A 21,059-nucleotide genomic window follows, 5' to 3' on the forward strand; every position below is an offset into this window, starting at 1 on the left:
TTTACAACTTATTTCCCTGTGTGGTCTCAAAAAGGAAGTGAAATTTTGCCCTTAATGATGACAAAATCCTTTGCCATGGGATTGATGACACTATCAAGCCATATCCAAAACTATGGTTGAAAATATTAGCAGGTGCTTGTGTGACAGACAGTTTTGTATCATGTGTAAGCAGACATTTACTATGCCAGTAGGCACTGGTTTTGTCTATCCTACCTTTCCAGCAGCATCCGGAGATGCGTTCTTCTGAAGCAGAAGGTTGGCTACTTCAATTTTGCCATATTTTGAAGCCACATGAAGAGGAGTAAATCCTTTCTGTAAGAAAAAATTATTTACACTGAGGTGATGAACATTTCTTTCCCAGGACATCTGAAAGTTTCAATCACACAAGGGGCTCTAACTTATGACCAGGGATCCAGGTTTTCTGTTTCCCATGGAAAAATGGAGAAAAACACAGATTCCCTGTTTTTAATAGGAGAAAACGTGGATTTCCCCTTTTAGCAGAGAAATAAACTCACCAGGGGGGACCAGCAGAAAATAGGTGAGACTCTGTTCCCCTAGGCACCACCTGGGATAAGAAGGAATAACGGCCACGAATTGATTGAGAGTATGTTCAGGCTTGGTATCAGGAGGCATTACTTAATGGTTAGGGCTTCCAGGCTCTGGAATGGGCTTCCAAGTGAGGTGGTGCTCTCCCCTACCTTGGGGGTCTTCAAGAGGAAGTTGGACAGATATCTGGCTGGAGTATTATGATCCCAGCACTCGTTCCTGCCCAGGGCAGGGGGTTGGACTTGATGATCTGTTTAGGTCCCTTCCAACCCTAGAAATTAAGAAATCCACAGATTCTCCGCTTTTGCAAAGAGCTCTTGCAGGCTGGCACAGTTCCAGCCTGCAAGAGCTAATTGCAGAAAGGGTTGGAAAACCCCAGCCCTGCCAGGAGGGGGAGGGAGAGGGGGAAGGGCCAGGTCTGAGGCTCTGAGTCAGCCAAAGCTGGGCTCAGGCTCAGTCTCAGACTTGCTCTTCACCCCTGGAGCCTGGAGGTAAGTGGGGCTTGGGGGTTGTGGGGCAGGGCTGGGGAAGAAGATGGCTGGGAGCTAAGGAAGTCGGGGTGCACTGTCGGCCCCAGGCAGCACACCGCAGCTCCTCCCTGCCTCCAACCTCAGCCTGCTCCCAGAAGCAGGGCGAGGGTGAGAACAGGGGTGCCCCTCTGTGGGTCATACATGTGCTGGCTGGTAGGGCGGGTTCGCACGCGGTGGCCGCCATCACAGCACCCCATGCTGTCTTGCCATGGCCAGCCACATGGCTTTGCAGGCACGCGGTGCACGGCGCAGCAGTGGCAGTGGCCACTGCATGCGAGCTGCACACGTGCCACTTGGCCGAATGGCCAGTGTGGGGGGAGGGGTGGCTCACATGCAACAGCTGCCACCGCCGCTGCTACCCCGCAACCAGCCACACAGCTCTGAGGCCACGGCTCTGCAGTGGCGAGGGGAGGTGGCTGTGGTGGCTGCGTGCTGGCCAGTGGGGGGCTTGCACGCAGTGGCCACTACTGCTGCTGCTTGCCTGTGGAGCTGTGCCCTCACAGCAATGCAGCCAGCCATGGGGCGGCAGCGGCAGTGTGGTGGTGGCTGTGGCCGCTGCTTGCAAGCCCCACATCTGCAGGCATGGCTCCCTAGACAAGTGGCAACAGCGGTGCAGGATGGTGGTGATGGTGGCTGCATGCCGGCCAGTGGGGGTGGGGGGGTTTCGCATATGGCAGCTGCCACCACCTCACACCACCACTGCCACTTGTCTTCACAGCTGTGCCTGCGGACAGGGGGCTTTCATATGATAGCCACCTCCGCGCAAGCACAGGTCCACAGGCAAGCAGCAGCAGTGCCAGCAACCACATGTGAGCCTCTCCCTGCCCCCCAGCCGGCATGCAGCTACCCCAGCCACCACTCCACACCACTGTGGAGCCTTGTGGCCAGCCATGGGACACAAGTGGCAGTGCAGTGGCAGTTGCTGCATGCAGCCGCCCCCTCTCTCCCTCCCTCTCCCCGGTCAGCCAGCCAGGTGGTATGTGTGTGGCCTGCACATGGCAGCCACCACCTCACTGCCACTGTTGTGCCCTGCACCACTTGCCCGCAAAGCTGTGCAGCCGGCTGCAGGAAGGCAGCATGGGGCACCGTGGCAGAGGTTGGAACGATTGTGTGCAAGCCCCCCTGGCGTGTGTACAGCCCTCAGAGGGGCACCCCTGCCCTCATCCCCTGCGCTTGCTCCTGGAATCAAGCACAGAGGCACACTCTCCCCCCACTTCTTGATCTGCACCCCCCCCAGCACCTTCCCTTTCCCCCACCCTGCCCTGCCCTTTCCCCCCACACACACTTACCTGCTGGGATGGATATCAATGACTGCATGCATCTGTGTCTGCATGTCTGTGCCTGCATGTCTGTGCCTGTGTATGTGGGACTGGGGGGCTATTGTGGGGAGTAAGGGGCATCATGAGGGCTGAGCAGGCTGTGGGAGGGATTGAGGGGCACCAGCAATACTGGGTTGGGGGAGGGCTGTGGGGAGCCTTTAATTTTAATAATTGATTTTGGGTTTTTAATCAAAGAATTTACAATTTTTAATCAGAGAATTTGTGATTTTTAATCAGAGAAAACCAGGATATTTGCTTATGACAGTATCTCTTGTTTTCTTTCCTTCTCTACTTGTGAACTACAACAGAGGCAGGTAGCCCCTGATACCAGAGGTGGCCAACCTGAGGCTCCAAAGCCAGATGCAGCTCTTCAGAAGTTAATATGCATCTCTTTGAATCTTTGCACAACCACATGGTGACCAGCTTCCATAGCCGTTACATTATGTCAAGTCATGTGACTCAACTGCTTGCAATACTAAACAATCAATAAGTTTTTATCAGTAGACCATATTATAAATCCAGCTCAGAAGTGAAAACATGAAGCTATATATCCACCTAGGTAGCAGACTGTAGTTAATTCCTACTTTTTTAGAAGCATGCATGACCCCTGGATTATTTAATCTATCTGGAATACTTTGTAAGCATTTCAGATTTAATTTCCACAACTCCTGTACCTTGCCAGAAGGTAGGGAAGGGTGGCACATTAGAGACTAACTGGTTCAGAGAGGTATGTAGGCAACAACCAACTTCATTACCAGCTAAAAGACTTCAGACTAACATGGCTTAACATCTCTCCCTTACCTTGGTAATTATAGCTAAAGATGCACCATGATCCAAAAGAACTAAGGCTACATCTTCATGCCCTTCTCGAGCAGACAAATGGAGGGGAGTATAACCAGAAGTTGTAGTTGCATTTGGAGATGCTCCTTGTTGTAATAATTGCTGCACTATATCAGCTTTTCCCAGTCTGGCAGAAATGTGCAGTGGTGTTTGGTCATCCTAAATATGAAGAAGACAGTCTTAATAAGAAAAATAAGGTTCAGATTTTGAGGGAAAATATCTGCTGAGGTGCTATTATTGTAATTGTAAAGCAACATGAATTCTACCAAGGCTGAAATTATAAAATACTCCATACTAATTTTTAATTTGTCACATGACTAAAGAAGTGGTGACCAAGATCCACAGTCTGGACCTGGCCCATGGGGCTCTATCATCCAGCCTAAAGGGGCTCCCCCTGGATCAGGAAATTCGGCAACATGGTGAACAGTGGCAGCATTAATTGCTGTGGCTCCCAGACCTGTGTCATCCAGCCTAAGGGAACAGAAATCAGATGAGAGGAACAGCAGCTGCCACAGCTCCAAGAACCACAGCAAAGAACACCCCTGCTAATTCCAGACCTGCTACATAGCTCTGCACTCCAGATCTGGCCCATAACCCAGCCTCATGTCAGCCAGATGAGTTGGGCACCCTGGATTAAAGCATGGAGTTCCCAAAGGTCCTTTGCTGATGCTGCATATACTATTTCAAATCTGGAGTGTGATCAAAAAGAATAAGGTCCACGTCTCTTTGGATATGTTTGCATGGTGCAGTGCAGCACATATTGCATTAAGGGTCTCATCAAACCTACGGTGCATTTTTCACCTGGCCCTAAGATCTTAATATGGTCTATGGCCCCCACAATCCCTAATCATACCAACAGGAGTTGGACTAAAGCAAGCACCCTTGATGTTTGATTTCCTAGTCTTGTGCATTAAATTACCATTTTATGTTTATTTAGCAATAAGCAATGCTTTGAATATTTCCCAGAAACTGGAAAGAAGTTTTATATCTATAACATTTTTAAGGGCTCTCACAATAGAGTTATGAGACCTGGAAATCCACATTTTTATTAAGATTGTAATGGCTCATTCAGCACAGAAATCCCACTGGATAAAGTTCTAGGAGGCTGCTGTGTTAAGAGTCTTAAAGTTTGTTTTCAGAGAAGAAAATATTTAGGAAATTTTTAACCTCATGCCAAGAGCTTCATAGCTATTTTCTCCCTTTTTTCTGTATTGGTTTCTGTAAATTCTGTATTGATATTTGTTTTAAACATTCAAGTTACACAAACTTTATTCAAAGCATTCTGGCAGCAAGGCCAGTATCAGTGAGACTAAATGTAGCTGTGCCTTCACTATCATTCCATAAAAATCTATTCAAGTCTCTTTGTCTCCCTCTCTCTTTTACAAGGGTTCAGTTTTATCAGCCACCCCTATCTTATACTCTTAAATATAGTGCTATTATATATTGTTATTCTGGATTCTTGCATTTCCCAGGGATTTTTTTTACTAAAATCTTGCATCATATATCTTTACATTGCCTGGGCTTGTCCTACTTTGGTGGCTGTCACTGGCTGTACTAAGGATGCATCAACAACACCTCAACATTCAAGAATGACTGATGGGACACAGGAACTAACACAGTTAGAGAGATAAATTGGAGCAGATATAGGTGTACTTTAATTTATGGTAGTTTTATCTAGGCTGCTGATGGGCTGTATCACAGCCTGCACCAGTACAGATCTCTGGAGTGTTCAATTTTGTGAAGGCATCTTAATTCTCCCTTCCTTTGTGATAGCTATCTTACTCCAGTTGGGACATCCACATTCATCTACCCACCTCTACACTAGCTCTCCTGAATTCTGAAAAATCCCTACAGGTAAACTGCTATTCCTCTGATGGTACCAATGACATTTTTATGTGTTGGAACAGTGACACTCCAGCTCCCATTTCTATCCTCTCCACAAGACTGCTGTATCTAATTTCAAGGTATCCTTGAGATGCCAGCGCTGTGAGGAGTTTTTTTGTGAAATATTCTTTGAAAGTATGTTTTAATGTATTTATTGGTAATATGCAGAGTACAAAAAAATTGCCATTACCCCAGTATAAAGATCAATACCTGGTTTCATTTCCTCATTCCCTCCCCTTGGGTAGGTGGGAGATCATTTCACTCCCTGGCTGTGCTATGTGTGCACATCTTACCTTAGCTTTAGCTTCTACCTGAGCTCCATTTTGTATTAGGTATCGAACAACTTCTGTTTGGCCAGCTCTGGCAGCCATATGTAGTGCTGTTTCTCCTCTCTAATAAGTGAAACCAAAATATTGTCAAAGATTCAAACAAACAAACAAAAAAGGATGTTTTATGACTACAAAAGAAATTGTGACCCAGTTTAAAACCATCACTCTGAGGAATATTTTAGGATCTCTTTGTGAACAGAAATGTGGAAGCAAATCAATATTTGACCTATAGATCTGTCTTGTACAGTGATTAATTCCAGCAACATTTTCCCAATATAATGGTACATTTGTGCTATTTCATTTTGTTGAGAAGAGAAAAAAATCTTGCTCACTTATAGGGTACTTGTAGCATTAAAATGATGTCAAATTAAATGACCAGTCAGTTGGCTGAACATTTAAAACCATTTCAAGCTTTTTACAATCAGATGTCAGACTTTTCTTGGCTTCCCTGCTGTTATGCTCTATGCCCCTAATGTCATTTGGATGAGTAAAGAGGAACTCTCCCCCTACCCCCATCCCATGAGGTATATAAATCCAATTCTTCATTGGTTTAACAAAAGATATATCGCCAAATAAACAAGAACAATTTCAAGAGGGAAATTGCTTTTTAGATTTTTGTACTTCATAGGGCCTTTTAAAACCTCTCTCTCCAAACTCTCTAAATGGCCTTGCCTGCGCATATAATTTAACAAGATGTATACAACAAACCTTTAATACAATACTTTCTTTTAACTGTGTCTATATCAGAATGTTAAAGGGAGCCTTTAATGCAAAATTGTTAAAAAGCTTTGACATCTTTATACTTTTTGCTCTTTGCCTTCAATTTCAAAGATGCATCTAACAGCAGCTTTATTCTCACAAACTCACTGTGAGCCTCGGAGCATGTGGTGCACATCCAGTAGGAGTGCACTTTTATGGCAGCATGGACACATGCAATATGTCCTGACAATCTGCTGCAATCTGTTGGCAACAATAGAACTGGCCTGAAATGGCAAGACCTCAGTGTACTATGGATGAGACACTCAGAGATGTGCACATCTCCAATGATAAGCAAAAAGCTCTGAGCGAGTACTAACTCTGTATCTTGGCATACAGGAAAATAAATAGAAATATTTTACAATAGAACTACAACAGAATTTTTTTTATCTCAAGTGGTGCAAAGAAATTTCCACTGTTTTTAATAAGAGCTTTATAGAGGTGGTTGACACATTCCAGTATCGGGTCCCTTAATAAATGTCATTACCAGATATTCTCACTCACTTACATGTTACTGAAAATAAAACTGTTGCTTACCACATTGGTGGTGTTGGGTGATGCACCATGATGCATTAATTGTGATACAATATTTACATGTCCCATGAAGGCAGCAACATGGATTGGAGTTAGGCCCGACTAAAAACAGACAGACAAAATTAACCATCTAATTTTATATGATCTTTTTTTAATACTGCTATCTTAGAGGAAAAACTGACTTGTTTAAAATAAATATGCTTCAATCTCCTCGCCTCATCTTTTAAAGGCTTACACCAGGGCTGTCCAACTTCTGATTGTCCACAGGCTGTGGGCCCCGCCATCCTGCCCCCAGGGACAGGGGCAGGAAGTGGAAGATGGAGGAGGAAAGAAAACTCAGAGACCCTGGTAAAAGTGGTAGCAGCAGCAATGTGAGAAGTGGTGCCCAGGTGAGGGCCAAAAATTAACTCCTAGTGGGCTGGATGTGGCCCATGGACCACCAGTTGGACAGCCATGACTTACACAGATTCTGAGCTGTAAGTGAAAACATTTGCATACTTCAAAGTAAGTACATGCAGAACGGGAAACTTATATGTAGTTATGCTTGATGGGTATTAATAACAAACATTTTGAATGTCAGCAATATTTCAAATATAAAGATTACTTAGAAGGCCAAAATGTTTCTTCCACTTAAACATCTGCTGCTATGATAAATGGTCTCATCTTTAAAGAAGGTAAAAAAAAAAATCATCACAGACCAATTTTGGACCAGAAAATAAAATGAATAGAATAATTTCTGATATGAACATACAATTTTTGCTAAAAAGGCATCTAAAAGGTGAGTGGAGCCTTTTTTCCTAAATGTTGCCATTAATTTCCTGGATTAAGGATAATGCTTATTTATCATGTAGATCAACTTCATCCCATTGCCTCTATGACAGGAGGGGAGTTCAAATCACTGCATCTTAGCTGAGTGGAGGGTGAAGAGTATTACATGTGCAGAGTAGTCCCTCCTTTCCTAGGATGGTGCTCTATCACTGGAACTCCATAGTGTTGACTGTCCACAGGATATATAGTTATAGAAAGGGGAGCAGCAATTCACCAGGGTACTCACCCTGCACTGACCCTAGGGAATTTGCATCAGAAATCCAATTAATAGTTAATATTTCTCCAAGTAGCATTAGCACCCTCCAAGTCCCCTTCACAGCTGTGGCTACACAGCTGAAGTGGAAGTCAGCCAGAGGCCCAATATGTCTTGAGGGGGTGTTGCTGCAAGGGACAGAGGAGATCAGTTAATAAGAGGTAGAGATCTCTTGATTTAGGGAATGGTCTCCATGATGCCATTCCACCAGAACAGTGAGTTGGAATTATGAAACCTACTGTGAAAGATATAGGATCTATATAAAAAAAATTACAATAATAGATAGTTAGCTGTACAGAAATGATGACAATACCACACCACAATTGGGACTAACTTTTTCAATTATCCTACCCCTGAGAACCCTAAAACACTGGAGCCTGGTTCTCTTCAGATTTCTTTGGGGAAGAACAGTGTGAGTGTCTGGATAATTTACTGGCAGCCAGGTGAGAGATTGTCACCTTTATTTTGACTACAGATGTAGAGACTCTTAAATGTGCTATTTCTAACTTCATCTTGGCAGCTCATTGCAATACACTGGTGACCCATCACACAAGTGGAAGGCAAAACACTGCTGCTGCCAACTTTGTTGAGCAATTCTTTCTCATTCTTTTAAATTATTTTTACTCCTTTGCACTATGTGGAAAAGAGTTGGATGAACTACCTATTTCCATAGTGATGAAACCATAAATAGGGAGCACAAACACAGCATCTCAATACATAATTTTCACTGTGTGTCTCTCACTTACATGCTTAAAGAGCTTAAAGCTAGAACCTGAAGACTGGATCATAACTCCCATGGTGTGGAGGTCATAACTAGAATAGATTCCTTTAATGGGATCAGATGTCTGTTCCTTTGCAGAAGCATTAGTTAGACCCTCATTCAAACCACCATGTCCTTATGTAGAAAAAGCTCTCCAATTACCACCTTGTCAGTTAGGTAAGGCACTGTAATTTGCCACTGAATTATCTGAAAACCTGAAATAAATAAATCCACACTTCAAAGCTTTGGGAGGTAAACTGTTGCCTATTATATCTTGTTCAATTTAACCAATGGAACAGCTAATCCTTTTCTAACTTGACTTGACCTTTGTACAAGTGACCTTTATTGCTAATTGATGGGGCTTTTGTAAATATGTAAGAAACAAATTTTCAGCTGGTCTCAGTCAACTTCCAAATTTGTGCCCATAATTTTATGTGCACAATCATATACAGGACCAAGTAACAGCACAATAATAGGCTCTCCATCTGATCTGTCGTGACAAATTACTGTGACTGGATTACAATAAATTAATAAATTAAATAACCTTTCAAAACCAGATTTTAGTGAAACACGCACCTTGTGCTGGCCTGCTGCATATTTGCCAGTTTCATCTCATATGTTTAAAACTGCAGATACAAATGCGGAGATCTTATTTTTTTTATTTGCCCCATATGTTTGATTAAATATAATTCCTGGGAGCTGAAATCCATTATTTTTGCAAGTGTTCTGATATGCAACAGTAAGTTACTTTCTAATTTCAGTATTTGTTAAATCACTTGCATTTTATTAAAAATCATTTTAAACAGTAATAATGTATGTTCCTCAACCAATGTCCATGCATAATATAGTTGGATGGTATATTTGGGCTAGGAACAAAGCAGCATGTGCAAACAATGCCTTACCTCAGTTACAGCTTGGATAGATGCACCATGTTTCAGGAGAAGCTCCATAACTTTAATTCTGTTCTTCTTGCAGGCAATGTGAAGAGGTGTGAAGCCATTCTGTTAATGAGAAAAGATGTACTTTCAGGCACCAACTTTGCCATTGCTAAAGTATGGTACATGGGTTTTTCTGAAGCTGAAACATTTTTCAGCAATACCAGAACATACAAAAACTTGTTTCAGTTTGGCTGAATTGCTCATGTAAAACAAAAAAACAAAGGCAGAAATACCTAGAAAATTTGCAATGTTTCATTTTGACATTTTCAAAATTAAACATTTTATTTTTTCCATTAAGAGCATTTTTTTGTTTTGAAACTTTCTTTCATTTCATCAAATGTTTTAAAAAGCTCATTCTACCCATTTTCTTTTCACTTCTCATTTTCCTACACTTTTTTAAAAAGTCATTTTGGGCTAACCCAAAATATTTGTTGTGTTTTGTTTTGTTTTTAATTTTTCATAACCATCAGTGAACCAGAAACGTAGATAGTTGAACAGATCTATTTCTTTTAGGGTTATTTATTGAAATGTTTGCCCCTCATGAATTTTGTGCCACTTAATTTCAATAAGATTTGTTTGTCATGTGATAATAATATGCAAATATACTTTTAAGGAAAAATAGTTGCACATGTAGCATTGTGCAGATTTAAAGCTAGCACCTTGTCTGTGGTGAAAAAATAAGAACTCAGCTGAAGCAAGAAAGATGTCCAGACCATCCAAGAATGATGCAGCATTGTTTACAACATTCTCTTGAACATTGATGCCATTCTGAATACATATCACAGAACAGTTTTAAAAACAGCTGACAGAACTGAACCTCATATCAGATCAAAATTAGCTACATTACTGACTAATAAAGAACTCTAGATACTTCATAGCATGAGGTCAGTGTGACTGTCTGCTCCAGTTTAGGGTAAACATTGTAATTCATCCCTCCAGCATAGCATAAGAACTAGGCTAAGACTAGACTAAATTACTGAAAAATGGGCAGAAATGAAGACAGTCACAACATGTGGGACAGAATTGCCTGTTGAAGAATATCTTAATGGAAGGAGGCTCCTTAGCTAGTGAATTACTCAAGTAACTTTAACGTTTTCCCTTGTCTTCTAGGATATTGGGCATGTTAGGAATATCTAAGTAGGGAAAGGCTTGGACAGAGTACACTGGATTCTACCTACTTTTAGTCAGGTCGTGTCTTTAGGAAATTGTTAGAATGTAGTGATTGCTCAAATTATACTAGGGGCTTGTCATGGAACACAGGAGGTGCTATTAAAGCCCTCTTTAGTCCCATCTCATTCTTTATGCTAAGAACTCAACTTTATGCAAATGAGTTAAGGAATAATAACATGTAAGCTTTCTAAGCAGAGCAGTGATTGAATACTTTCTTTTAGGGCTGTGCAAAGCTTCGGTCGCTGATTCGATTTGGAGGAGATTTGGCCTAATTCAGCAGCCAAATTTTCAAATCCAAATCAAATCAGGACACCCATTAATCTCTCTGAATCAAATTGGAAGCCTCCGATTTGATTTGGAGAGATTCGATGATTCAGCCATAGACACAGCTTTATATGTTTTTTCTACATACCTCAAGGTACCAGGCACAGCTTGTGAATGCTGATATGGTGGGGAGGGTGGAGTGTCCCATGGGAGCACTAGTGGGGTCCCTCACACACTTGGCAGTGGACCCGGAAGTGGACCAGAAGAACTTCTGGTCCGCTTCCAGGTCCCTGAGAGAGCATGCAGGGGACCTCCCCCCCTCCAGCTCGGTAACTGGTGCCTCTTAGGTCTGGGGGTTCCCAGGGGTCCCCCTCGTGGCCGATTGCCGAGCGAGGGGGTGTGGTGGGGGGGGTCCACTTCCACTTCCAGGTCCACCACTGAGCGCACCGCATGCTCCTGTGAGACACTCCATCTGCCCCACCACCTCAGCGTTCACGAGCTGCACCTGGTACATTGAGGTACATAGAAAAAACATATAAAGCTGCATCTATGGCCGAATCACTGATTCTCCAAATCAGAATCAAATCTTTCGATTCAGATTCAGCTGAATCAAATCAGATCAGTGATCCGAATCAGCGAATCGAATCACTGTCCCCCAAATTGGGCCGAATCCGAATCCAAATTGAATACTGTCCATTTCTCACACCCCTACTCTCTTTCAAGCTTGCTCCAAATGTTCTGAAACATGAAATGAGGCATCAGTTATTTCTGAAGGCAACACTAAGTAATATAGGCCTAGGAGCTCCCTTACCAATGAGAGAGAAAAGGAACCTATATAGTACAATGCTACCACTCTTGCAAAACAAGAAAAGTAAGATGAGGGAATAGATAGAACTGAGCGGCTGAAAGAAAAGAAGCTTTTGAATCAGAACTATTTGTAAAAAGAACTCAAACCCACCCTGATTTTGCATAGGTTTGGAGTTCTATACTCATGATGTATTTAGAAAATCAATACTTGCATAGCACTGACATGGGTATAACAACATATAAATATAAAACCAAAATATAATTAATGTAAGAATTTGAATATGTTTGGGATGGCTATTAAAGATACATTTATAAAGACAGATTTTTTAAGATGGTAAGCCATCAGTATATTTCAGGACAAAGTACAGGCATTTTGGGAGCAGTTTCCTTGTAATAACAGTTGTAGTGTTGGGTTGGCTGGCTGTTTTTTTTAAATATAGAAAAGTTATCAAAAAGATGTCACTCAGTAAGTCATAGAATGCTGTGGATATTTGCTATGCTACTTTTTCTTATTTCATAAAGGCTGCAGATTCAATTCCTCTTGCCAAATATTAGAAAATCAGAATCTCTTTCAAACTAACTGCTGTATTAGTTAAGATGTCAGTCCCCCAGTCTATCCTAAATCCCAACAAACCATCAAAAGGTAAGGATGGCTCTTATTTACACCAGAAACCCAATACATCACCCTGAACACAAATAAAGCTTTATGTAGATAACACAAAGAATGTCAACAAATGAGAATGGCATTTTATTTTTGTGGACTCCCTGCAAATACAGTGTATTACCCTCACTGAATGCCAGTTCCTGTCAACTTTCAAGAAACAGAAAAAACACACACAAATATTAGGCATTACAACTTTGAAAGAATGTTTAGCTGTGAATAGTAAGCCCTTGTGTACTCACCAGTGCTTTGGCATTAGGATTAGCTGTTTTGTCCAAGAGAACCTTGGCAACTTTGTAGTGGCCACAGTGGGCGGCAACATGCAGTGCAGTCAGATAGTCATTAGTGACATCATCAACAGGCACGTTGTGCTGAATCAGAAGCTGAACACAGTTTAGATGATCTCCTTGTGTTGCCATATGCAACGGAGACAAACCATTCTGTAAACAAAAAGAAACTAACTGAATAGACAGATATATGAAAACATTTGTGACTGAAAACTTTCTTTGAAGCACAGCTTTACAAGCTCTATTGTTATGTGAAATCCCACACTACATCAAATGGAAATTAATGCACTGGACCAAATTCTGAAGTCTGCTTAAAACAAAAACTATGGCCAGATCTATACTAGTCCCCTCCCCCTCAGCTTGTATCAGCTTTTACTAGTATATGGGTGTCCTAAGTCATATGAATCTAACAAGCAGGAGCATTTTTATGCTAGATCATCTATACTAGAGGTTATACCCATATATAAATACCATTACAATTATATAACTATATTAACATCACCCTTACTATACCAACAAAACTTTGGACAAAGTAAACAAGGACAAAGTAAAACCTGTGTAAGGAATTTTGGATGTAGCCAAATGGAAAGAGCTATGATTTCTATGGAGACAATAGCTGCATTTGAGAATTGTTTTTTGCACTGCATACAACACTTAGGAAACTATCTGTCAGATATGAATTTATCTTTGAATCATTAGTCACATTAAAATAAATTAAACACATGCACACACACCAATGACAGAAATGAATTATTCTCTCAGAATTCTCAGTGACTGATTCTGTTTCATAGAAAAAAATACACAAGTACAAATGGATGTTGTTTGAAGAAATGCACATTGGTTTCTTAAACTAGATACAGTACCAAAAACTACCATCTACATTTTGAACTGCCAGTTATTTAGCTTTATCATTCTAAAGCCAAAAGCATTCTGTAAATTTTAAAGATTCAATGATTCAATTATGTATACTCAATGAAAACAGATTCCATTTCACTTACTATCATAGTAATGAATTATCTTGGTGATAATGTAACCCAGATGGCTGAAATATGGCTTTTAGATCTAAAAATACCGCAGACTCACTGCCAAGAAAAATTTAAACTCTTTCTCACAGATGTGGTGCCCTCATGTGACCATGGATAACATAAGCAAAACACCAATATAAATGCTCAGTAGCTGTATTCCTCAGACTTTCTGAAACCAAGGCCTTCTTTTTTCTAATAGGCCATATGATATGAGAAATGACAAAAATTACAAAAAAGGAGCAAATGCATGACAAAATACATGTTAAAAAGCAGCAAAGAAGAACGAAAGAAGGTGAAAACAAGCATGGCATCTGAATTACATAATTTTAAAGCAGTCTCAGCTGGATCACATCTTAGCATAGGACTCATGATCATGGTTCTTCCTGTACACAATGATGCAGATCAGCTCCCTTTCCATTTCCAGTGGGAACTACTGCAGTTATTTACTTGATATTTGGAAAGTATTTGATACATTTTAGTTGTCTTTTAATGTGATTTAGCAATTTAAAACAAAGGGGAGAGTTAGCACTACATAACAAAGCTCTCCAGACAACAGCTTGAGAACTGCTGATGTGACAAATTCCTCTAAGCGATTCTGATTACAATGAGAATTACCTAGAAGATGCAGGCACCATTAAATATTGTGCACTGTTAAATATTTAGTGAAATGTAAACAATAACAGTGAATCCATCGCACGTGTATAATCCATAATTGAGTGGGACAACTTGGAAGGCATGGAAGGTATTCAGAGTCTCAAGGGTAGCTATAAGGGAAGGAACTATGTATTAAAGATAAAGTAGAAATGTGTGGGAAGGAGTCAGGAAAAGATCAAAACATCCAGCAGACAAATGTGAGGAGTAGAGGCTAAGAGAATGTAGGAAGGGAGCAGAGGTCATCAAGGAGCATACTAATATGGGAAAGTTAGCAGAAAACTGGAGAAAATCTTTTCAGGACCAGAAAAGTATAACTAGGAGCAAAAAGACCAGGGTACAGACCCAGACTGAAAAGAAATTTCACAATGGACAAGTAAAGGATGATGGAAGACTGGTGTTTTGGTTAAAGCACAAGACCCAAAATGGGGTTTATTCTTGGTTTTGCTAGATTATCAATAAAATGTGATAGTCTAGACAAATCATTTAATATTTTTGTACCTGTGTTGCCCACCTGTAAAATAAAAGTACAGGGCAGAACATTATTCCCCCTTCCACATCCATGTTGTTAGACATAATTCATTAATGTCTGTAAGCAGTACTTTGGGATCCCAAGATGGAGCAGCTATGTGAACTCCTGTGATAGTAGTATGACTTTTTGGCCACTCTTAAAAGGATCTCACAGCACTGCAGGGCACCATGCCACTCTAGATGAGAGTTACCAAAGTACTGGATTGCCACTGGGAACATAAAATGTGAAGGAGCTGAGCAGAAATCAGGGAAGATCACATGCCAACTTTGGACAAATGTGCATATGGAACTTTTTTTTTTTAAAAGGGAGCTGCTGATCAGGAGTGGACAACAGATGTTATGTTCTAAGAATTACAGATGTACAACTTGGGAGTGATATAAATGTAGCAAAACTGCTCCAACTTGAACCTTAGATGAACCAGTATTAAAGTTGGAGCTGTTCTGCTGCATTTGTATTGCTCCCTGCATTTGTATTGCTCCCAGCTCCTGCACACTTAACTGTTAGAATGTAACAGCTGCTGCAGGGCTTGGAGAAGAGTCCCTCCCCTCTTTTGAAATGGCTCCAAATGTACTTTATTCACACCCATGGAAATACAGCAAGCTATGGATAGTTATATGATGCTTGAGAAGAAAAGTAGTAGATGACCAGATCAAATTCCACATCAAAGAGATGACTGGCAAAGATTCATGGTATTGAAAACCAGTAACAAAGATGACACTTAGCTCTTACATAGCAATTTTTAGGCTTCCTCTGTAGCTGCTAACATGTTTCATGCTGGGGAGAGGGTTCAGTTTAATTGACTTCACCTTTTCTAAAAACATGGACACTGATGCACACAGAAATGATTAACTTTGCCCAATTACCTGTGGCAAGGGCAGCCCCTCTGTGGCATGCAGCAGAGCGGAGTGGGGACAGACAGTACTGTGGCAGATATGACAGGGACCAGAAAGCAGAGCAGCATATAGAGCAAGGAATGCAAGATAGGAAGCAAAAAACACAGAGGCAGACTGGGCAGGGAGCACAGGACAGGGAGCAGAAAGCAGAACAGCAGCTCAGGCAAGGGAAGGGGATCAGAGTGGCACTTGGAAAGGATATGGGCTAATTTATAGCACACCTGCCAAAAAAGGTTGTGCCCCTACTGCAATAAGAGTGGAGGTCCTTCTAAGGGTGCCACAGGTGTCATGCAGTACCAGTACTGTTAGGTTTGCGAGCACCAATACAGAATACTCAAGACTAGAATGCAGATTCCTTGTTCCCAGGCTATTAGGCCATTCTGCCTCCTCTAAGAAGAAAACTAAGGATATGGCAATGTGAAAATGGCAAACACCACACTAGGCACTCTGCTAGGAGCTATTAAGAACTTGGTTATGGATCAGCCTTCAGGCTTTTCTCTTATAGTGAAAGAGTTTTTTCTATCACTTGAGAAGTATAAAAGTTAACATGCTTTCTGAAGACTTATCTATTTCCAGGAAGTTATGACTTGATTAAAAGAGAATTATTCATCCTACAGTGTAGGGTGGGTAAGATAACTAGTAGGGTGGAAGTGCTTGACTTTAGAAAGGCTAACTTCAGTTTGCTTAGGAGTCTAGTCAATGATGCACTGCAGGATAAGAGTATTGGCAAAATGGGAGTCCAGGAAGGGTGGTCATTTCTAAAGGAAGTGATCCTTCAGGCGCAGAGGGAGACTATCTCAGTACGAGGGAAAAGGGGGAGCAATTAGTGACAGATAGGGTGGGGGGGGGCGAGGGGGGCATGGCTGATCTATTCAACGGGTTGTTTGCTTTTGTGTTCCTGAACAGGGGTCAAGATAAGTCTCCTAATGGGCTAGACTGGCATCAGAGGGACACTAGATCACCAACTGTTGAGGGTGACTTGGTGCAGAGTCACTTGGATGGACTGAATGTGTTCAAGTCAGCAGGCCTGGATGAGCTGCATCCAAGAGTAGTGAAGGAATTGGCCGGTGTCATAGCAGAACCACTGGCACGGTTGTTTGAACACTCGTGGCACTCGGGTCAGGTCGCGGAGGACTGGAAAAGGGCCAATGTGGTCCCTTTTCTCAAGAAGGGGAGGAAGGAGGATCTGAGTAATTGTAGACTAGTCAGTGTCACCTCCATCCTTGGAAAGGTCTTTGAAAAGATTATGAAGGATCATATTTGTGGGAGTCCAGAGGGAAAAACAATGCAGCAGGGAAACCAGCATAGCTTCATAACAGGTAGATCATGCCTGACCAGTCTGGTTTCATTTTATGACAGGGTCACAAAATGCTTAGATGCAGGAGTAGAGGTGGATGATGTTTTCTTGGATTTTAGCAAGGCCTTCGATACAGTATCACATCCCATTCTCATAAATAAATTAAGAGACTGTGATACAGATGTTTACATGGTCCGGTGGGTGGCAAATTGGCTTAGTGGTCGCACCCAGAGGGTGATAGTAGATGGGTCGGTATTGACCTGGAAGGATGTGGGTAGTGGGGTCCCACAGGGTTTGGTCCTTGGATCTGTACTCTTCAGTATCTTCATCAGTGACTTGGATGTGGGTGTGAAGTGTATTCTGTCCAAGTTTGCGGATGATACTGAATTGTGGGTTGAAGTGTACACTCTGGATGATAGGGAATGATTGCAGGAAGACCTGGACAGGTTAGAAAAGTGGGCAGGACACAATAGGATGCAGTACAACAAGGACAAGTACAGAGTGCTGCACCTAGGGTGCAGAAATAACCAGCACACCTACTGGCTGGGAAGTGACCCTCTCAGAAGCACAGAAGTAGAAAGGGATCTCGGAGTCATAGTGGACTCCAAGATGAACATGAGTTGTCAGTGTGACAAAATCATCAGCAAAGCTAACCGCACTTTTTCATGCATCACTAGATGCATGACAAAAAAAACCAAGGAGGTGATACTTCCCCTCTATGCGGCATTGGTCAGACCACAGTTGGAGTACTGCATCTAGGTTTGGGCGCTGTACTTCAAGAAAGATGTTGATAGACTCAAGAGGGTCCAGAGGAGGGCCACTCGTACAGTTAGGGGCTGATAGGACAAGCCCTACGAGGAGAGACTGAGGGCCCTGGACCTTCTCAGCTTCCACAAGAAAAGGCTGGGAGGTGATCTTGTGGCTGCCTACAAATTCATTAGGGATCGGAGATGCTCTGTTCACCAGGGCGCCTCTTGGGGTAACAAGGAACAAAGGTCACAAACTGACAGAGAGCAGATTTAGGCTACATATCAGGAAAAAAATTTTCAAGGTAAGGGTGGCCAAAATTTGGAATGGGCTTCCAAGGGAGGTGGTGCTCTCTCCTACCTTGGGGGATCTTTAAGAGAAGGCTGGATAGGCATCTGGCTAGGGTCATCTGACCCCAGCACTTTTTCCTGCCTAAGCAGAGGTTGGACCCGATGATCCGTTGAGGTCCCTTCCAACCCTAGCATCTATGACTCTATAAACTGAGCCAAGTGTTTTTTCCAGAGGACAATATTGCAATCCAGTGCCAAATTAATAGATTCATTAACATCATTCAAAGGTATTCTGCCTCTCAGTTTACCTCACAAATCCAGTCTAAATTAACATATCAGAGAGAGAATGGAACAAGCAATACTTCTCTTTTCTTATGTTCATTTTTTAATGTCTAGTATTGATTCCCTCTCCCCCGGAGAAAGGCTTGTGTAGGATTTTAGTGTTTGGTATTACATTGCCATGGAGAATCATATAAGCACATTTTAAGCCAGTTCTGTAGCATGTGGCTCTACAATTTCAAATCCTGAAGCACATACTCTTACTTTTCTGATAGATTTTTTTTAGGTGAGGCCACAACATTTGGGGAAGTTTTGCAGATCTCGTTCTTTAAAATGACTATGTCTTTGAAGGGACACATTGGAAAGAAAAAAAAAGGTTAAAAAACTCTTAAAGGATAAACTAGTATTCAAATAGGTGGTTAAATTTCAAGGTAATTAATATCAGTGCTGCACATGCTAAAAACAAGGGATACAGTTCCTGAAAACTGTGACCATGCTATTTTTAACAGAAACAAAACAACAGGGCTAAAGTTGTTTATGTGAATTTAATCACAGGCCCACCAAAGACTGGGGAGAGCTATTGGAAGGGAGGGCAGATTAAATCTGGGCAGGGAAGATGATTTGGTTTGAGGGAGGTAAGTCTATAGAGAAAGGTGCATAGCCTTCCCTCCACATAAACGTACTCCAGGCTTGGGTACAGACATTCAAAAAGCCTGAGGCGGAATTGATCTACATTATGTGGTTTCCTGTAAGCTGCGAAGTTTAGATCGTTACAGAACAGAACACACACTTGCCCTTTGGTGGTGGAAGGGAAAATCTTTAACTGGGTTCTGCCGTTTTACACCAGTCTGTGTGTGCCAAACTTCTGTTCTGTTACGGGTATAGACTGGTTTCCTATCACTTATACCGGTAAAAGTATAATATCTGTACCTGGCCCAGGTATCTCTGTGAAGGCTATGTGTATTCACACGCTGCTCAAACAGCTGCACATCATATCAGCAGCAGTACGAGGAGCTCACATGTGCAGGGCTACAAGTTCAGGACTTTGGGAGTCAATGGCAATTCTGCATACAGATGAAGGGAAGATCTTCTCATTTGCTCAAGTCACATTATCTATGACAGGATATGTCAGGGACATGAGACAGACCAAAGACGATGCCATATCCAAACTACATGCTAAATATTCCAGTGGGAGGGTGGGAGGAAGGGGGTCTAGTGGGGAGAGAGAGAATAAAAGGAAAGATGGGAGATGATAAGAGGACAGGAAAGAAAAAAAAGAAACAAAATAACATGTGGAAACAAGAACTACTTTAGCAAAATGCTGTTGCATGGCACAAAAAGAGAAAGGATTGCGAAGAAAGGGGCTCCAAAAACCTGTACTGGTACAATGAAAATTTTTATAGCAGTGTTCCCACCCATATGTATCAACTTCAATGGAAGGAGGCATACATAGTATGGTGGTGTCATTAGAAACTCAATTGCTATACATACATCAGAGCTAACCCTGGTATCTGAAATAACACTATGTAGGGAACAGCATCAAATGCTCATTTTAATGATAATCCTTGTACATGAAGTAGGCTGCCCACCCTAATGACAGTGATTTGAAATTTCCATGAAGAGCCTCATGAAAGGAAAACAATGAATTTCACATATTTTAACAAAGTATAGGGATAAGAAATGGAAACATTTAGTAATCAGCCTAACAGTTCAGAAAATGGGAGCTCCTCTGTAGAGAGACATTACTTTATTTTTATCATTTAACTCTACTGTGGCCTTGTGGTACTTCTGTAACAAGTTAAAGCCTCAATGTAATCCGTATACCTTCATTCCAAGCAAATATTTTCTATCCATCCAAATTCCAATGGTTAGAAATAGTATTTAACTTCTGTGCTCTAACATCATATAATCCTCTTCACAAATGAAAACACATACTTAGCATCCATGAACAACAACATTCAACACTGCTCTTTGAACAAAGGATCTTCCATGCACCAGTTTAGGACTGTCCAATTTCTAAGTGGCTGGGTGCATGCTATGCAGGTTGCACCATTGTGGGTCACAGGCTCCCCTCTCAGAGGCCACATATGGCCCTTGGACCATGAGTTGGACAGTCCTATGCTAGTTTATGTAGCTAATATGAAGATAGGAAGTTAGTATCCAACCCCTAACCCAGCTAAAATATACAGCACTGTGAAAACAGAATGATCAAATATTATTTAGCAGACAGTTAAAGAGTACTAGTTACCTTGGTCTTTGAAAGAATAGGGGCACCACGATCAAGCAGCATTTCGACCACCTGTTCATGGCCACTTCTTGCTCCACAGTGGAGAGGGGTCAGCCCATCCTATTAAACAAAAACATTATAATCCTTTTACTTCAGATATGGTGAAATATCATGCACTTAAAAATAGAAGCATTTTTGGGCATGTAAGTCCTGTATGCAGTGGGCCAGGTAATATTGTTTGAATCATTTATTCCACAAATGAAACAATATTTTCAAGTAAAAATGATTTGATCTTTTTTATTGCATATTCAACTGTAGTAGACATATAGCTAGGATTATAATGGTATGATCAATCTGTAATTCAAACTACAACTGCACTTTCATTCAGTGAGCCTGCTGCTCAATCTAACTC

General features: G+C 41.7%; 1 protein-coding gene across 8 annotated transcripts in view; it reads right to left on the reverse strand.

The window, feature by feature from the left end:
* The window catches only part of ANK3 (ankyrin 3), a 731,099-nt gene that overhangs the window by 154,885 nt on the left and 555,155 nt on the right, over nucleotides 1–21,059 (reverse strand). For all 8 annotated transcript variants that reach the window (XM_059729850.1, XM_059729852.1, XM_059729851.1 and 5 more), the window contains 7 exons: nucleotides 20,669–20,767; nucleotides 12,662–12,859; nucleotides 9,482–9,580; nucleotides 6,742–6,840; nucleotides 5,413–5,511; nucleotides 3,197–3,394; nucleotides 214–312 (listed from right to left, as the gene is read on the reverse strand). In XM_059729850.1, coding sequence (XP_059585833.1) covers nucleotides 214–312; nucleotides 3,197–3,394; nucleotides 5,413–5,511; nucleotides 6,742–6,840; nucleotides 9,482–9,580; nucleotides 12,662–12,859; nucleotides 20,669–20,767 — 891 coding nt within the window. The remainder of the gene's footprint in view (nucleotides 1–213; nucleotides 313–3,196; nucleotides 3,395–5,412; nucleotides 5,512–6,741; nucleotides 6,841–9,481; nucleotides 9,581–12,661; nucleotides 12,860–20,668; nucleotides 20,768–21,059) is intronic.

The sequence above is a fragment of the Alligator mississippiensis genome, chromosome 6 (genome assembly GCF_030867095.1).
Source record: "Alligator mississippiensis isolate rAllMis1 chromosome 6, rAllMis1, whole genome shotgun sequence".
Classification (NCBI taxonomy): domain Eukaryota; kingdom Metazoa; phylum Chordata; order Crocodylia; family Alligatoridae; genus Alligator; species Alligator mississippiensis.